The sequence below is a fragment of the Mobula birostris genome, chromosome 4 (genome assembly GCF_030028105.1).
Source record: "Mobula birostris isolate sMobBir1 chromosome 4, sMobBir1.hap1, whole genome shotgun sequence".
Taxonomy (NCBI): domain Eukaryota; kingdom Metazoa; phylum Chordata; class Chondrichthyes; order Myliobatiformes; family Myliobatidae; genus Mobula; species Mobula birostris.
In genome coordinates this window covers 38,260,432-38,279,420 of record NC_092373.1, presented here as the reverse complement: position 1 = coordinate 38,279,420, position 18,989 = coordinate 38,260,432, and the positions used below count along the sequence as shown (strand labels likewise).

The following is an 18,989-nucleotide window of genomic DNA, read 5'->3' as shown; positions in this document are numbered from 1 at the left end:
TTTATGTCATGACATTTGTTGTTTGGTGGCAGCAGTACAATACAAAAAATTAATGTCAGCTGCAAAACAAGAGTGCAATGTAGTAGTGCAATCAACTGTCCAGCTCTTGGCTCCATCCCTCCCCCTCCTGTCTTCTATCATTTTGGATCTCCCCCTCCCCCCCCACTTTCAAATCTCTTACTAGCTCTTCCTTCAGTTAGTCCTGACGAAGGGTCTCAGCCCGAAACGTCGACTGTACCTCTTCCTAGAGATGCTGCCTGGCCTGCTGAGTTCACCAGCTACTTTGATGTGTGTTGCTTGAATTTCCAGCATCTGCAGAATTCCTCGTGTTTGCGTTTCACTGAACCAGCTTGCTTTGAACAGAAAAGCAGCTTTTAAAAAAGTCTGTGGTGGAAGTGGAACAGTAGATTGATTCGGTTTAAATCTGTTATCATCCTATAAAATCGTGTTTGTATTAAACTCATTTTTTGTTTTGGCAGGGAAGTCATCACTAGGAATAGCATTGTTCCGATTAGTTGAACTCTCGGGTGGTTCAATAATCATTGATGGGGTGAACATTACTGAAATTGGTTTGGCTGATCTTCGCAGCAAACTATCCATTATTCCTCAAGACCCAGTTTTGTTCACTGGTACTGTGAGGTAAGCCCTGTTCATTTTCAGTGTGCAGTTAATTTATACATAATTATATCTTAATTCCTGCAGAGATTTGATTATTTAATGTATCCGTGTATCACAGAACCATAATACTACAGAATGTTTGCTTATATAGTGCCAATCAAAAGTATTCATTCCCCGCCCCCTGGCAGAAGTTTTCATGTTGTATTATTTTACAACATTGAATCACAGTGTATTTAATTTGGCTTTTTTGACACTGATCACAGAAAGGACTCTTTTGTGTCAAAGTGAAAACAAATTTCTACAAATTGGTCCAAATTTATTAAACAAAAAATTGATTGCATAATTATTCACCCTTTTCAAGTCAGTATTTATTTTTATATATATAGATATATATAGATGCACCTTTGGCAGCAATTACAGCCTTGAGTCTGTGTGGATAGGTCTCTATCAGCTTTGAACATCTGGACACTGCAATTTTTCCCCATTCTTCTTTACAAAACTGCTCAAGCTCTATCAGATTGCATGGGGATTGTGAATGAACAGCCATTTTCAAGTTCAGCCTCAAATTCTCAATTGGATTGAGGTCTGGACTCTGACTTGGCCACTCCAGGACATAACTTTGTTGTTTTTAAGCCATTTCTGTGTAGCTTTGGCTTTATGCTTGGGGTCATTGTCTTGCTGGAAAACAAATCTCCCAAGTCGCAGTTCTCTTGCAGACTGCATCAGGTTTCCCTCTAGGATTTCCTTGCATTTTGCTGTATTCATTTTACCCTCTACCTTCACAAGCCTTCCAGGGCCTGCTGCAGTAAAGCATCCCCACAGCATGATGCAGTCACCACCATGTTTCATGGTAGGGATGGTGTTTTTTTTTAAATGATGTATGGCGTTTGGCTTACGCCAAATGGCCAAAAAGCTCAATTTTGGTTTCATCAAACCATAAAATCTTCTTCCAGCTGACTTCAGAGTCTCCCACATGCCTTCTAGCAAACTCTAGCTGAGATTTCATGTGAGTTTTTTCTAACAGTGGCTTTCTCTTTGCCACTCCCCCATAAGCTGCAACTGGTGAAGCACCTGGGCAGCAGCTGTATGCACAGTCTCTCCCATCTCAGCCACTGAAGCTTGCTTGTAACTCCTCCGGAGTTGTCATAGGTCTCTTGGTGGCCTCCCTCCTCATTAGTCCCCCTCTTGCACAGTCACTCAGTTTTTGAGGACAGCCTGCTTTAGGCAGATTTACAGCTGTGCCATATTCTTTCAATTTCTTGATGATACACTTAACTGTACTCCAAGGGATATTCAGTGAATTGTTAATTTTCTTGTATCCATCTCCTGACTTGCGCATTTCAATAATCTTTTCACGGAGTTGCTTGGAGTGCTCTTTTGTCTTCATGGTGTAGTTTTTGCCAGGATACTGACTCACCAACAGTTGGATCTTCCAGATACAGGTTTCCCCTGCCATCCGAAAGATAGAACATTCCTATGAAACGGTTCGTAAGCCGGAATGTCGTAAAGTGAAGAAACAATTACCATTTATTTATATGGGAAAAATTCGTGAGCGTTCGCAGACCCAAAAAATAACCTACCAAATCATGCCAAATAACACATAAAACCTAAAATAGCAGTAACATATAGTGAAAGCAGGAACGATATGATAAATACACAGCCTATATAAAGTAGAAATACTTTTCTACAGTCATTGCCGCACTGTTCTTCATAGCGAAAATCTCACGCAAGCGCTCTCAGCAGAAACACTCTCTCCAGTAACCTTTAAGCTATGAAGCTGCCAAATCATACCAAATAACACATAAAAAATACACAGCCCATATAAAGTAGAAATAATGTATGTACAGTCTACTATCACTTACCAGAATCTGGAAGACAGTGCCGAGCACACTGATGCTGGTGTGTTAGGCTGAGTCGTCGGAGGTTGGGGTGGTGCAGTGGTCCCCACCCTCCAGGCTGGGGAACGATACCGATCCGCGAAGCATGCAGGTGTGCAGCGGTAGCCGGGATGCACCCAGCACATCTTTAAGAAAAAAGCCGAAATAAACAAGTTAATTGATTATGTGCTGCCCGGCATGTAAATGTCGGCCCTGATCAGAGGCGACGCAATCGGCTATCGCCTCTGATCTGGGCCGACACTTGTGTGCCGGGCGGCACCTAAGCAATTAGCATGTTTATTTCGGCTTTTTTCTTAAAGATGTGTTGGGTGCGTCCCAACCACTGCTGCATTCTCCGCGGCAATGTATCGGTCCGCGGCCCATGGGTTGGGGTGGTGGGACACTGGGGTGTCATCTTATCGTTGTCTGTTTCCATCATGGCAGGCAGGTCATCTTCTATGTCTGCCTGCCTCGATGTCAAAGGTAAAGGTTCGTCGTCTGCTGTGGCTGATGTGGAAGGTTTGAAAAACAACAGTACGCTTGACTGCTTAGCCTCGCGCATTTTTCTATCATACAGTTCTTTGTAAGCACTCAAACCATCCTGCAAATATGCCCTAAAGCTACGTACCCTTTGAAAATTAAAGTCGTACTTTTCTGCTATCATTGTTGTCAATTGCAGCGAAAATCTCACACAGTTGCTTTACGTTCAGTTCCTGGGTGACCTCACTTTCGGTCCGTTCGCTACTGCATTCAGTTTCGATTGTTATCCTTTCCTTTTCCAATTGCATCAGCTCTTCATCTATCAGTTCTTGGTCATGGGATGCCAAAACCTTTTCAACATCATCTTCGTCAACTTCCACAAGCCCAGCTCACCTTGTCCTTACTTAGTTCACCACGATTGAAACGCTTAATTATGTTTAGTTTTACGCTAAGTGTAACACACTACGAGCTCTTTTAGGCTTTTCCGATACCTTAGAACTCATCTTGCTAATGGCTGCTCACAGGCACGTGTTTAAGCAATGCCGGCTAGAATGCAGTTCCGGGGAGGAGCTTGGCTGCTCGGGGCGCACACTGGTTTTATCGCGCGCAGCTTTTTTTCATGCGCTGCCTTTTTTCGTAACAGTGAAAACATCATCTATTAGCGTAAACAGGTAGCTAATGTAGGTCTTTCGTAACAGCGAGGTTTCGTAAAGCGAACGTTCGAAAAGTGGGGGACACCTGTACCTGAACAACAGGAATTCTGCAGATGCTGGAAGTTCAAGCAACACACATCAAAGTTGCTGGTGAACGCAGCAGGCCAGGCAGCATCTCTAGGAAGAGGTGCAGTTGACGTTTCAGGCCGAGACCCTTCGTCAGACGAAACTTTAAAGTGTGACACCTGTACCTGAATATTTTTACTACAATCAATTGAAATACCTTGACTGCACACTGGTGATCTCCATTTAACTAATTGTGTGGCTTATAAAATCAATTGGCTGCACCAGTGATGATTTGGTGTGTCATACTAAAGAGGGTAAATACTAAAACAATCAATTAATTTGTGTTTTATATTTGTAATTAATTTAGATCACTTTGTAGAAACCTGTTTTCACTTTGACATGAAAGAGTCTTTTTCTATTGATCATTGTCAAGAATAGCTGGGGGTTAGTTTTCTTTTGTGTTTAGTCTGAGGGTGGCTATATATATATATATTGTTTTCTTAAAAAAAGCCAAATTAAATCCACTGATTCAATGTTGTAAAACAATAAAACATGAAAACTTTTGGGGGGGGGGTGCTGAATACTATTTATAGGTGCTGTATTTTACTAATTCATTAAATCTATTTGGAAATCAAATAAACTACAGATGCTGGAAAACAAATTAAAAACACAGAATGCTGGAAAATTTAGGAAGAAGAGGAACAGTTTATGTTTTAGGCCACAGACATTCTGCCAAAAAATTCTCTGGCCTGAAATGTAAACCACTCTTTTAGACAGGTGCTGTTTAACCTGCTGAATTTTTCCAGGTTTATATGGAACTTGAAGTTGTATGAAACTGTGTGAACTGCCAGTTTTTAGAAAGAACCAGATCACATAAGTCACTTTAAAATGAGAATAAATCAGTAAGGTAGTAAAAAGAAAAGTTTTACCTATCATTCATCTTTTTCTACACACGAACATCCTCTTCTAAACAAAAATAGCGTGCTTCATCTGTACAGTGAAGGAGAGCCATGTTAACTTGACATTTGAATGGAAATAGGGTAGGGAAGTCCTTTTGGATAATTAGTTTTAAAATAAAAATACACTCAACATTGACATGAAATGAAATGTGAGCATTTTGTATCCAATCCAATTATATACTTATATTTATGTTAAGTTTAAAATATTGAGAAATATTTCTCAATATTTTAACATAATATAAATATTTGATGCCCATCTCATTTGGTGCACTTTAAAAGTACCACTGCCAATAACCCCATGTAAGTTCTCTTTAACAGCAGTATACAGAGTGCACTCATTCTAATGACATCCACTTGAAAAGTAATGTTTGGCCAGGAGAAAACTGGCCATTTTTTGATATTGCTTCACACTGCAGTGGGAAAAAGACACAACTGAAATATCCTACATGAGCAGAGAAGGAATTCTCAGCAAAATATGATGAATCTGATAGAAAGGACTTATTGAATACAAGTCAAGTTGTTTATTGTCACATAAGAACAGTGAAGAAAAGATTCAATGAAAAACTTGCATCACAGGCCCATAGATTTAGGCAACTCAATATAATTTAGACATGACAGTGGAACAAAGAAAACACAAAACAAGACGTTAATACAAAAAATAAAATGATCAGGGGTGAGTAGTACTTTCACAGTGAACAGCACCCTGGGGAGTATTGCAGAATAGAGGGATCTTTGAGTAAAAGGACGTGGTTTCCTGAAAGTGGAGATACAGGTAGACGGGTAAGTCAGGACACTGGTAAGGCTGCTCTTGGGGTATTGTTCATATTTGATCATCCTGCTATAGATAAGGTTATTAAACTGGACAGAGTGCAGAAGAGATTCACGAGGATGTTCCGAGGACTTGAGGGACTGAGTTATAGGAAGAGTTGATAAGGCTGGGTCTTTATTTCTTGAAACACTGGAGACAGATGAGAGATGAATAAGATCATGAAGGGCACAGACGGGGTGGGGTGAATGCACTCAAGTCTTTTTCCCCAGGGGTTAGAGAATCAAGAATTAGAGCACATAGGTTTATAGTGAGAAGGGAAAGTTTTAATAGGAACGTGTTAGGGGCTTTCTCCAATACATACTTGGAATGTATGCAAAATGAGCTGCCAAAGGAAGTGGTTGAGGTAGGTACAAAATATATTCAAGGACAGTTGGGTATGTAACAGATAGGAATAGTTTATAAGGTTATGGGCCAAATGCTACCAAATGGGATAAGCTTGGTGGGGCATCTTGGTTGACATGGACCATTGGACTGAAAGGCCTGTTTCTATACAGTGGTTACTTTATTAAGTACGGGATTGTATCTTAATAAAGTGGCCACAAGTTGGAACCCATTGTGGTCGTCTGCTGCTGTAAGCACATCCACTTCAAGTTCGATATGTTATGCATTCAGAGATGCTCTTCTGCACAGCACTGTTGTAATATGTGGTTGTTTGAGTTACTTGCACCTTGTCAGCTTTAAGCAGTCTGGCCAGTCCCTTCTGACCTTCCTCATTAATAAGACATTTTTGTCACAGAACTGCTCACTGGATTTTTTTTTTTTTGTTTTTCTCTGTGATCTCTAGTGACTGTTATGCATGAAAACCCCAGGAGATCAATAGCACCAATAATCATTCCACAGTCAAAGTTATTTAGATCACATTTCTATCCCATTCTGATGTTTGGTCTGAAGAACTGAACTTCTTGGCCATGTCTGCATGCTTTTATGGATTGAGTTGCTGCCACATGATTAGATATTTGAATTAAGGAGCAGGTGTACCTAATGAAGTGGCCACTGAAGGTATATTAGCTAAGTATAAAATCAGTCCTCTGGAGAATTGTTTTAGCTCTGGAGCTGACTGACTTGGAAAATGTTTGGGTTCCATGACACAAAATGCATTTTAAGTTCCATTTATGTAATTTGTTTTACCTGGATGGATTTGAAGCCAACCCACTGAATTAAACCCCACAGAATAAATGTCAATAACCATATATCAAAGGGACAATCAGGTGAAAGAACTGAGAAAAACAGTTGTGAAAATATCAGTAAACTACTCCTTTAGATCATGCTGGCCTTAATCATTCTGATGATGCAATCTGTGCCTATCATGGGTGCCATTGGTAGTTTTGTTGCTTTGGATGAGGGGAAGCCATCTACTTTCAGCAAGGAAGGAAAGCAATTGATCAGCCCATTTGTACGTTACTGACAAGGGGTACTACTAATCAATATACAGCTCCAACAGCGTAAATCAAAAGCTCATTTTCTGAATAATTTTGGCAGCTATACATCAGAGGACTATATTCTACCAGACACTGATCCGTACAGTTTTCCAGAATTGAATCAACTTGAGCAGGGATGGCCATTAGATTCATCATATTATGCTAAGAATTCCTTCCCTGTTCATGTAGGATATTTCAGCTGTGATTTCTTTTTTTTTGGAGAGAAAATGGTGTCCTCGTATCTGGGTATAGCAGTTTAAGTTTGCAGTTAATGGTACACCAGAACATGAGCCAAAATTCTCACAAGATCTCTGTAGTAGGTAAATACTATATGTAACATTGTCACTGGTAGCTGCTACATTTCACAACCTCGCTTAACTGACCACTTATTGGCTGCTTTAGAGCAAAGAAAACCTCATATTGAGAATTGATGACGGCTTTTGACAATCTTGTTGTGCATGTGTATAAATTTCTCTTAATCAGAGCGAATTCCAAAATAACAATCAAATTTTTCTCTAAAGTGCATTGTCCTGAAAGCAGCATCGTGTTGTTTCCAGTTACAAAAAGTGTAATTGAACTTACTATCATATAGAAACTTAACTAATGGGAAAGGATAGCTTGTTTTAGATCTAGGATTAGATTGGGAATAGTTATAAATTGTACAGTTTATTGTCACACAACCAGAGCTGTGAGTGCAAGGCCTGTTAAAAAACAACTATACATTTTTTTTTGGCAGATATAATCTAGATCCTTTTCAGCAATACTCAGAGGAGCAGGTGTGGGATGCATTGGAGAGAACACACATGAAAGAATGTGTAAGTACAGCTGAGAATTTGTTTGGTAATAGTTATAATTAAAAATGCATATAATCTGAAGGAAGCACTATAAATTTTCAAGATAATTTGTAATTGTAAAGTTTTAATAGGTTAGAGATAGTTTAGTAAACAATCTTGTGTTTTGGTCTTGATAGGAGTTGAAAATGATATTTATCCCATTGTTACTTTGCATTTAGAATATATTCAGTAGTATAAACTTGGTTTAAATCCAACTGTGATTCAAGTTAGCTTTTTTTTTGTCTTGTATTTTTGAATTGCAAGTGGATTCAAAAATCAGGTCCACAATGCTCAAGAGAAAAAGACAAACTAGTTCCTTTTGAGGAATGGTTCTGTAGCAATAGTATGTCAAATTAATTGAGTTTGAGATAGAGTACAGGGAGCTTTAATTTGTGTTCATGAAGTGAAATATTTAACTGGCTTTGATAAATGCTTACACTAGGAGTACAGCTAAATATTGAGATTTTGTTTTTAATACAGCTAGCTTTTATGAAGCTTGTAGCTGCAAAGAACTCTTGTACATTACAATGGCAAGTAGAAAAAACAAACATTTCAAAGTAGATTGCCATTGTCATAAGGTGCTTTCAAACTGACTATGGTTATTTTACACTCAATATAGATTTCTCAGCTGCCTTTAAAGCTGGAATCTGATGTGATGGAAAATGGAGAGAATTTCTCAGTTGGAGAAAGACAGTTAATATGTGTGGCTAGAGCACTACTACGGAGGTGTAAGGTAAGAATTGAGGGGCGAGTCAGATCCTTTATGGATGAACTTGTATCATAATCATTCCATGTACATCGAGCTAATCATTTTGTGAGGCTTCTCCCCTGGATTGTAAAATTGGATTTAAAGTCATGAAGAGAAAGAGAGCACAGAAACAAGAGGGCATAAGTTTCGGATGAGAGGAAATAATTTTAGAAAGGATTTGAAGATAAGGGTTTTTTTTTATGTACAGAACATGATTGAATCGTGGAACTTGCTGCTACAGGAGGTGATGGAGTCGGATATAATCACAGCATTTAAGAGTTATTTAGGCAGGCACTTGTATTGGCAAGGCCTAGAAGGATACAGATGGGAAATGGGGTTTTTATAGGTGGACAAAAGTTGATGTGGATATGATGTATGTAAGGGACCTGTTTCTGTGTTGTACACCTCAGTGTCTCTATAAAAGTGCCCTTCTGGTTTATAAGTCTGTGGAAGTCATCAACTGCCCATTTACCACAAATTCCAACATTAATCCCATTTTTTCTTTCTTCTCCCCACATCCTCATCCACTTTCCACAGATTTTATTCACTCATATACAGATTGCAGGTAACCTACAGTGGCACAGTTAACCCTCGAATTACATTTTTTGCTTCTCCTTTGATAGCTGCCATTGGGAACAAACATGGCATGTTGGTTTGTGTCATGAGTGTTTGGAATCAACTGATTTCATGTACGCTCTGTCCGCCAGAGGAAGCAGGATCTCCCAGTGGCCACTCATTTTAATTCCATGTCCCATTCCTATTCAGATATGTCCATACGTGGCTTCCTCTACTGTCAAGATGAAGCTACACTCAGGTTGTTGGCACAACACCATATATTCTGTCTGGGTAGCCTCCAACCTGATGGCATGAACATTGACTTCTCTAACTTCCGTTAATGCCCTTCCTCCCCTTTTTGCCCCATCCCTTATTTATTATTTTTTATTTTTTCCCCCTTTCTTGCTCTCTTTTTTCTCCCTCTGTCCCTCACACTATATCTTCCTCTGCTCCTTTCCTCTCTTTCTCCCTCGGCCTCCTGTCCCATGATCCTCTCATATCCCTTTTGCCAATCAACTTTCCAGCTCTCAGCTCCATCCCTCCCCCTCCTGTCTTCTCCTATCATTCTGGATCTCCTCCTCCCCCTCCCACTTTCAAATCTCTTGCTCTCTTTTAGTTAGTCCTGATGAAGAGTCTCGGCCCGAAATGTCGACTGTATCTCTTCCTAGAGATGCTGCCTGGCCTGCTGCGTTCACCAGCAACTTTGATGTGTGTTGCTTGAGTTCATGTATGTTGCTCGCTATTGTGCTTGGGCCAGTAGTGAGTGTATGAGTACATGAAGTAATGAAGGTTTGTTATGTGGAAAAATTAAGGGAGAATGTATACAAAATCTATGTATACACGGGCAATGACACACCTATTTGCAGCAGTATCACAGGCACATAGCATTCACAAGAAAAAAAGCATAAATTACACGCAAATTTAGGTTACTGCAAAGTGGTCATAGTGTTGCTAAAATATAGTGATTAAAGTTTCACTGGTTGATCAAGAAGTGAATGGTTGAAGGGAAATAACTCTTCTTGAACCTGGTGGTGTGCAACGCCAAGCTTCTGTGCCTCCTACGGATTGTAGCTGTGAAAAGGTGGTATGGTCTGGATGATAGGAATTTTTGATGCATGTTGTCATCTTGAGGCAACACCTCTTGTAGATACTAGTGATGGTAGGGAGGGACGTGCCTGTGATGTGTTGTCAGAGTCCACAGCTTCTTGTGTTCTTGTGCATTTGAACTGCCGTACCACACCATGATGCAATATGAATACTTTCTATAGTAAATATGTAGAAGTTTGTTGGACTATCAGAAGCTCCTACAAAAGTAAAGACACTGGCTCGCTTTCCTTATGATTGGATATATGTTCTGGACCCAGGACAAGTCATCCGATATGTTAATGCCCAGAAACTTAAAGCTGCTGACTCCCTAGTACCAAACCCCCAGTGTAGATTTGCGCATGTTTGCCCTCCTTTCCATAAAATCTGAGTGATTTTGGGTACAGGTTTCCCCCGCCATCCGAAGGTAGGGCATTCCTATGAAACGGTTCGTAAGCCGGAATGTCGTAAAGTGAAGAAGCAATTACCATTTATTTATATGGGAAAATTTTGTGAGCATTCGTAGACCCAAAAGTAACCTACCAAATCATGCCAAATAACACATAAAACCTAAAATAACAGTAACATATAGTAAAAGCAGGAATGGTATGATAAATACACAGCCTATATAAAGTAGAAATACTTTTCCACAATCATTACTGCACTGTTCTCCGTAGCGAAAATCTCACACAAGCGCCATCGGCAGAAAATCTCACGCAAGCGCTGTTGACAAAAACACGGCGCAAGCGCTGTCCAGTAATCTTTAAACTATGAAGCTGCCAAATCATACCAAATAACACGTAAAAATACACAGCCTATATAAAGTAGAAATAATGTATGTACAGTGTAGTATCACTTACCGGAATCGGGACAGCACCGAGCACACTGATGATGGTGTGTTAGGCTGAGTTGTCACAGGTTGGGGTGGTGCAGTGGTCCCCACCCTCCGGGCCACCAACCGATACCGAACCACAAAGCATGCAGGGGTGCAGCGGTAGCCGGGAGGCACACAGCACATCTTTAAGAAAAAAGCCGAAACAAACATGCTAATTAATTAGGTGCCGCCCGGCACGTAATTGTCGGCCCAGATCAGTGCCGATTTCCGATTGCGTTGTTTCTGATCTGGGCTGACAATTACGTGTCAGGCGGCACCTAATTAATTAGCATGTTTATTTCGGCTTTTTTCTTAAAGATGTGTTGTGTGCCTCCCGGCTACTGCTGCCTTCTGTACGAACTGGTATCTGTCCATGGCCTAGGCGTTGGGGTGGTGGGACACTGGTGTGTCATCTTGTCATCGTCTGTTTCCATTAGGGCAGGCAGGTCATCTTCTATCTCTGCCGGCCTTGATGTCGAAGGTCGAGGTTCGTCGTCTGCTGTGGCTGATGTGGAAGGCTTGCTTGACTGCTGAGCCTCGCACATTTTTCTATCATACAGTTCTTTGTAAGGACACAACCCATCTTGCAAATATCCCCTGAACCGATGTACCCTTTCAAAATTAAAGTCATACTTTATCATTGCAGCGAAAATCTCACGCAGTTGCTTCATGTTCAGTTCACTACTGCATTCGGTTTCGATTGTTATCCTTTTTTCTTCCAATTGCATCAGCTCTTCATCTATCAGATCTTGGTCATGGGATGCCAAAACCTCTTCAACATCATGTTCGTCAGCTTCCACAAGCCAAATCACTTTGTCCTTGCTTCATTCACCACGATCGAAACACTTAATTATGTCTAGTTTTATGCTAAGCATAACACCCTTACGAGCTCTTTTAGGCTTTTCCGATACCATAGAAATCATCTTGCAAACGACTGCTCACAGGCACGTGTTTAATGCCGGCAAGAATGCAGTTCCGAATCCGGGAAGAGCGGCTGCTTGGGGCACGCGCTGCCTTTTATCGTGCGCTGCTTTTTTCTCATAACAGCGAAAACACCTTCTGAAAGCGAAAACAGGGTACTAATGTAGGTCTTTCGTAACAGTGAGGTTTCTTAAAGCGAACGTTCAAAAAGCGGGGGACACCTGTATTTGGTTTTGGGTTTTCAGATTCTACTTGCACTACAAATACAAGGTAACTTTTATCTTAATTATATTGCAATAGAACTTATTGCCACCCTCAATGAAGAATTCCACACCAATCACAACTGAGGGAATAAAAGCTACCATAGGAGATTTCTTTCACGGGGGTGATTAATGGGTGACTGATTGACAGCCTCAAGAAAGATCTGTATAAATGTTGCTTGGAATTGAATGTTGGAGTTTATTTTTGTTTGCTGTTCTGAACAGGGAATTAATTCCATTGTATTTCAGAGCTTTTTATTCATTTACATATGAGGTAGAATTTTGATTTCATCATGTCTGCATGAAAAGATTTAGAAGAAAACATGCTTGTGTTCTATTTTATCATTAGTGTTTGGACCCGTAGACACATGACACCTGATACTTTTTTTTAAAAAATCAGTATACATGTACAATTTGAATAATATTCTTTGTAGTAGCCCAACTTATTCCTATATTTCAAATGAGAAAATCTGCAGATGCCAGAAATCCAAGCAACACGCAGTAAAGAACTCAGCAGGCCAGGCAGCATCTATGGAAAAGAGTACAGTAGACCAGTCCTCCTGAAGGGTCTCAGCCCGAAACGTCGACTGTACTCTTCCACAGATGCTGCCTGGCCTGCTGAGTTCCTACAGCATTTTGTATGTGTCATTCCTACATTTAGTGGTACTAATCAGAATCAGGTGTACTATCACTGACACATGCCATGAAATTTGTTGTTTTGAGGCAGCAGCATGGTGCAATACATAAAAATTACTGTGAGTTATAAATAAATAGTGTAAAAGAGAAATAGTGAGGTAGTGTTTACGAACCGCTCAGAAATCTAACGTAAGAGGGGTAGAAGCTGTTCCTAAATGTACCTTCTCCATGATGGTAGTAATGAGAAATGGTATGTCCCGGATGTTGAGAGCCCTTAGTGCTGAATGCTGCCGCCTTTTAAGTGGGTCACCTCAAGAGGTACAGAAACTTGACAAATCACATTCATAGACATTTGACATTTCGCCACTTAAATTTGCTTAGCTGTCGTACAAACTGATAAAGAAGAAGTCTGTCTTACTCAAAGAAACATCCCTTTCAGGCTGTGGCTTAGAATCAATGTATCTGTTGCAGCTGCAACTGTTGGTAATGCCATTCATCAAAATCACTGTCAGTCTTTTTGGGGAGAGCTCCATTTCACACTATGGCAATGAAAATTTTAAAAAATTGCAGGTGGTTGAAATCTGAAATAAAAAGATAATATGCTGGAAGCATCCAGTGAGTTTTGGAAATATTTGTGTTCAGAGAAGCATGGTTAACACTTCAGGTTGAAACTTCAGCAGAAGTTTTGAATAGCAGAGAGATGAGATAGGGGTGGATAGGGCAAACAGAATACCCCTGAACAGCTGAGGCCAAGGTTATTGCCATATGGCAATTTCTTTCTTTTCAAATCTTTTTATTGTTACATTATACAGGAAAAATAACATGAGTACATTGAAGTAACAACACTTACAATGCCTCAAAAAAAAACATTATCTTAAAGATTGAAAAAAAAGTTTTGTGATAACAAAACCTACTAAGCAGAAAAGTGAGAAAAAAAAGAACCCATTAGATATACAACCCCGGAGTCATGCATCATACAAAAAGCTTCTAAAAATAAACATCAAACTGCCAGCTAGAAAAGAAAATATACTAAAAAAATTTACAATTAGATCGTGGAAAAATTATATCAATTAACTCAAATGATAATAACGAGCAAATGAGCCCCATCTTTTCTCAAAATCAAATAAAGGTTCAAAGGTTTGACTTCTAATTTTCTCCAAACTAAGACATAGCATCACTTGAGAGAACCATTGTGACAAAGTGGGAGCTGATGTATCCTTCCACTTCAACAAAATGGCCCTCCTAGCTATCAATGTAACAAATGCAATAACATGTTGGTCAGACACAGAAATACCATGAATATTTTGAGGAATTATTCCAAAAAGCACAGTTAATTTATTAGGTTGTAAATTAATTTTAAGTGCTTTAGAAATTGTTGAAAAAACCGACTTCCAGAACTTCCAATATAGAACAAGACCAAAACATAGGTGTCAGTGTAGCTATCTCAGTTTTACATCTATCACAATGACTATCAACATTAGAAAAGATTTTAGAAAGTCTCTCCTTTGTCAAATGATAACGATGTACAATTTTAAATTGAATCAATGAATGGCTAGCACGCCATATGGCAATTTGGTTGATAGATTGATGAAGGGAACTTGCGTACATCTGCTAAGATGGTGACACGCTCAGAGGCAGCGGTCACTCTGGGTCCAATCAAAGATGCATTTGTTCATCTTGTATGTCTCTTTTATGACTCTTGCAAGTCATTACTGGATACTAGGAACATTTGAGTAATGCAGGACCATCTCAGCAATTTGCTCAATAGTGATAGAGCTGGACTTACTGCATACTGTTGTTGTGTTGTCTGGAATGGTTGCGTACTGTTATGTTGAGACAGTGCACAATCCTAGAAAGGGTGTGAGTGATTGTCCTGCACATCTTCCTTGTGATTGCAAGCCCCTGTTCGACGTTGGTGATGTAGAATACTGCAAGTGCGGTTCACCGCTTCATTGGTGAGACCAACAGCGGGGGAAGTTATGTTACCTTGGTTGTGGCAGGGACTAGGTCAAGGCTCCAGAGTCACCTGTTGTAGCCACCCAGGGGAGAAGAAGGCCGAGGCAATGTGGGAGAGACCCTGAGAAGCGTGCTGGAATCTGTACTTGGGTTGGGGGTTGGCCCCTCCCATAAGTGCTGCCCTCCAGTATTTGCTTGGTGAAAGAATAAGCTAGACCAGGACAATCTATAGTCATGCCACTCAGGGACCTGGGCTATATTATTTATTTTATTTCCTTGTGACTGCATGTTTTTCCAAAATTATAACCATATGTGGTTTTTGCGCTTTGTACACTGTGCTGTTGGTAATGTGTTTTGCACTTTGGGCCCAGAGGAACACTGTTTCATTTGGCTATATTGATATATGGGTGAATGATAATTAAACTTGAACTTGGAGGGATAGGCAGAAAACTGAGAGAATGCTCACATTAGATTAGATTAGATTATGAAGACACGTAGTCCTCTTTTATTGTCATTTAGTAATGCATGCATTGAGAAATGATACATTATTTCCTCCGGTGTGATATCACAAAACACAGGACAGACCAAGACTGAAAAAACTGACAAAACCACATAATTATAACATATAGTTACAACAGTGCAACAATACCATAACTTGATGAAGTCCATGAGCACAGTAAAAGTTCAAAGTCTCTCAAATGTCCCACATCTCACACAGATGGGAGAAGTAAGAACTCTCCCTGCCATGCCGACCACAGTCCGACTCTGAGTCATCCGAAAACTTCGAGCTCTGATCAGCTCTCCGACACCGAGTACTGAGCGCCATCTCTGTCCGAATGATTCGACCTCAACCTCGGTCACCAACAGCAGGCAAAGCCGGGGATTTTGAGGCCTACCCTCTGAAAGATTCCCGACCATGTAGTAATGACAGCAGAGAACGAGCGTTTCAGAAATTTCTCCAGATGTTCCTCTGTGTTTTCATGTCCATTCTCCATCAAATCAAAATTCAGAATTTCCCACGTGGTTGATGATCAGACAGTGAGCCATAGGGCCTTTCTCCAGGGATATCAATGGATATCAGGAATTGCCCAGTTGTACTGGATACAGAAAAGGTTGAGAGACCGGATAGTATCTTAAATGAATTACTTGACTTTGGAAAACTTGTGCTCCAGAATGAGCCACATTCCAAGCCAAGCAGTTACAAATTGTGACATGTACCCAATAATATAGAAAATCACTTGTGTATCTCATGTTCCAGTAAATGTAGGTCAACACAACAAATTACCATATTGTCAATCAATGCTCAGTCATCAATTGTTTGATGGAAGGTATTATCAGCAGTACTATCAAAGGGCAATAAGCGTTACCCTGCTTGCCTGGCTCCATTAAAGTTTTAATGTGACCATTTGATTCTGGACCTATTTGCACTTCATTCATGATAAGTGTAACAGAAGAAAATTCTTGATTTAGAACTTCATTGTCCCACCAGATGGACAATTGTTTTGAAGTGTTTTAGTCTGTGTGTAAATTTTTGATTAATGTTACAGATTTTGGTATTGGATGAAGCTACAGCTGCCATGGATACAGAAACAGACTCTTTGGTGCAAGAGACAATCCGGGAATCATTTGCTGACTGTACAATGTTGACCATTGCACATCGTTTGAATACAGTACTCAGCTGTGATCGTGTCATGGTGCTAAGTCAGGGTCAGGTAATAGAAATATCTGCTACTTATTAGGAAGAATTCATCCAAAGGAAAGCAGTAAGATACTTGTATTTATTTGGAGCCTTTTTTAACTTCAGAATGTCCCAAATCAGTTTATAGACAAAAACCTACATACATCCTTGAAATGGTTCCCTATTATAGGCAATTCAGCAGCCAGTTTCCACAAAGCAAACAATAATGTGAAAGTGATCAGATAATCTTCCTCTCAATCATCTCAGCAGAACTTGTATCCTTCTAAAGAGCAGATAAGGTATTTTAAATGTCTGAGCTGAATGTGTTTCTCTAAAACTGCCTGACTCAGTGGAATGTCAGCCTAGATTTTTTTATTCATGAAATTTGGGCCATAATGTTCTGATTGAAGCAGAAGTTCTGTTGACTGAGCCACAGGTGACATTTAAATAAGGGAGGATCTGGAAAGCTGGTTGTTTTAACTGTGTGCTTAAGTAAACATTTGGGGAAATACAGAGATGCTGTTGAGTTGATCAATACTGAACAAGTGCGGAACAATTGTACTTAACATTTTTCTTTAATTAGAGTGTATATATTTTCCATATCATGAATATCGGGTCAATTTGCTGTATAGTTTTTAAATTTGGGAGAGTTAAATAATAACTGGCATGCTTCTACATTTATGTATTTTTACAGTGTATCTTTTAATGCTGTGGCTTGGTTTAATGAAGTAATATTTATTCTTTCAGGTTATGGAATTTGATAAACCATCTGTTCTTTTATCCAATGAGAACTCACGATTTGGTGCAATGTTTGCTGCTGCTGAAAATAAAGTTGCTGTAAAGGGCTAATAAAATTGATGGCATTTTCTCCAGAATCCTGGACTTGGTAACTGTGGCATGTTGCCTCCAATTCTCTATCCAGGGACAACACAACCTCAGTTTTATAGCACCTTGCACCATGTACCTTCAGAGCAGTTTCAGCTGCTCTGTGAAACGTTTTTTCCTCATTATTTTCATAATAATAAATGGAGTTAATTATCTTAACTTGAAATGCACTCTTAAGGTTCAGAGAGCCTTTGATATTGATAGCTCCATATGCCTAAAGTTAAGCTTTACACATTATAGATCTATAAATCTGTATATAGAATATTTGAAAAACATACATGCTGTACTTTACTTTGTATTCTATTTTTGCACTATTAATATTGTGCTTTCTTTTGTATTCTATCCTGTACAGTTTTGCACTGTATCAGTCTGCTATTTAACTGTGAGACAGTTGTTGATGTCAAGCTATATTTATATAGAATAAAGAGTGCTTCTATTCATAAATCAATATATTAAAATATATGACTGTTTTATCCAGACAGCATTGAGTGTTGCTTGGGCATCAGTATGGAATGGAATATTTAATAGAATTCTGACTTTAGAATGGCACTAGTTTGTCTGGGTTCTTTGTTATTGAGTGAAGAAATATATCTCAGGATCAACTTGCATTTTACTGTATGATTTGCACTGTTGGAAATTATGTACTGTTGATAAAAGTTATTTACTGAAGTCCACATGAAAGTGGTCACTCCTGTTGCCATAGAAGCTTGTTACATTTGTCCAGACAATGTTGCATGTATTTGTCACCTTGTACTTTTTAGAGCCTTAGCATGATTTTGCAACCTAAGCAAACCTGCCTTGTTAAATCTTTAAAAATATAAATAAACTATTTTCTACCTAATATCTACCTTTAGGTTTTTTTTAAATCTGCTTCAGTAAATTTATTCAATAAGACCTTGAACCCATATTAAGACTGGATACCATGTGCTAATCAGGGCAGTAGTAGCATGATAGTATAGATTAATGAGTGGCTGAGGGAATGGTGTGTGGGGCAAGGTTTCAGATTTCTAGTTCACTGAGATCTCTTCTGGGGAAGGTATGATCTGTACAGAAAAAGATGAGTTACACCTGAACCCAAGGGGGACCAATATCCTTGCAGGCAGTTTCGCTAGAGCTGTTGGGGAGGGTTTAAGTGAATTTGGCAGGGGGGTGGGAACTGGAGTGAAGATGGGGCAATTGGTATACAACACATTGTGTAGTGAGACTGTGAGGAAGGACAGACAGATGACAGGGCAAAATTTGCAGTCGGGATAAGTTGAGGGGGGGGGGACAAAATCAAAAGTGTGATGAATACAGGACTTGAAGGTGTTGTATTTGAATGCACACAATATACGGAATAAGGAAGATGACTTTGTAGAGCAGTTAGAGATTGGCCGGAATGATGTTGTGGGCATCACTGAGTCGTGGCTGAAAGAAGAAACAAAATGTATTGAAAGGTCAGGCAGGTATGCAGAGGGCAGTTGGGTGGCTCTGTTGGTGAAAATGAAATCAAATCCTTAGGAAGAGGTGACATCGGATTGAAGATAGAGAATCCTTCTAGGTAGAGTTAAGAAACTGCAAGGGTAAACGACCCTGATGGGAACTGTATACAGGGCCCCGAACAGTAGCCAGGATGTGGGATATAAATTACTAAGGGAGATGGAAAAGGGATATAATAAGG

At 39.6% G+C, this 18,989-nt stretch overlaps 1 protein-coding gene across 5 annotated transcripts in view; it reads left to right on the top strand.

The window, feature by feature from the left end:
* The window catches only part of abcc5 (ATP-binding cassette, sub-family C (CFTR/MRP), member 5), a 125,026-nt gene extending 106,854 nt beyond the window's left edge, over positions 1 to 18,172 (top strand). For 4 of the 5 annotated variants that reach the window (XM_072255198.1, XM_072255196.1, XM_072255200.1 and 1 more), the window contains 5 exons: positions 480 to 639; positions 7,637 to 7,715; positions 8,353 to 8,466; positions 16,314 to 16,478; positions 17,192 to 18,172. In XM_072255198.1, coding sequence (XP_072111299.1) covers positions 480 to 639; positions 7,637 to 7,715; positions 8,353 to 8,466; positions 16,314 to 16,478; positions 17,192 to 17,293 — 620 coding nt within the window. In that variant the 3' untranslated portion in view covers positions 17,294 to 18,172. Of the gene's footprint in view, positions 1 to 479; positions 640 to 7,636; positions 7,716 to 8,213; positions 8,264 to 8,352; positions 8,467 to 16,313; positions 16,479 to 17,191 lie in introns of those variants that run through there. The other variant, XM_072255199.1, reaches the window with a different exon arrangement.
* Positions 18,173 to 18,989: the final 817 nt, after the last annotated feature.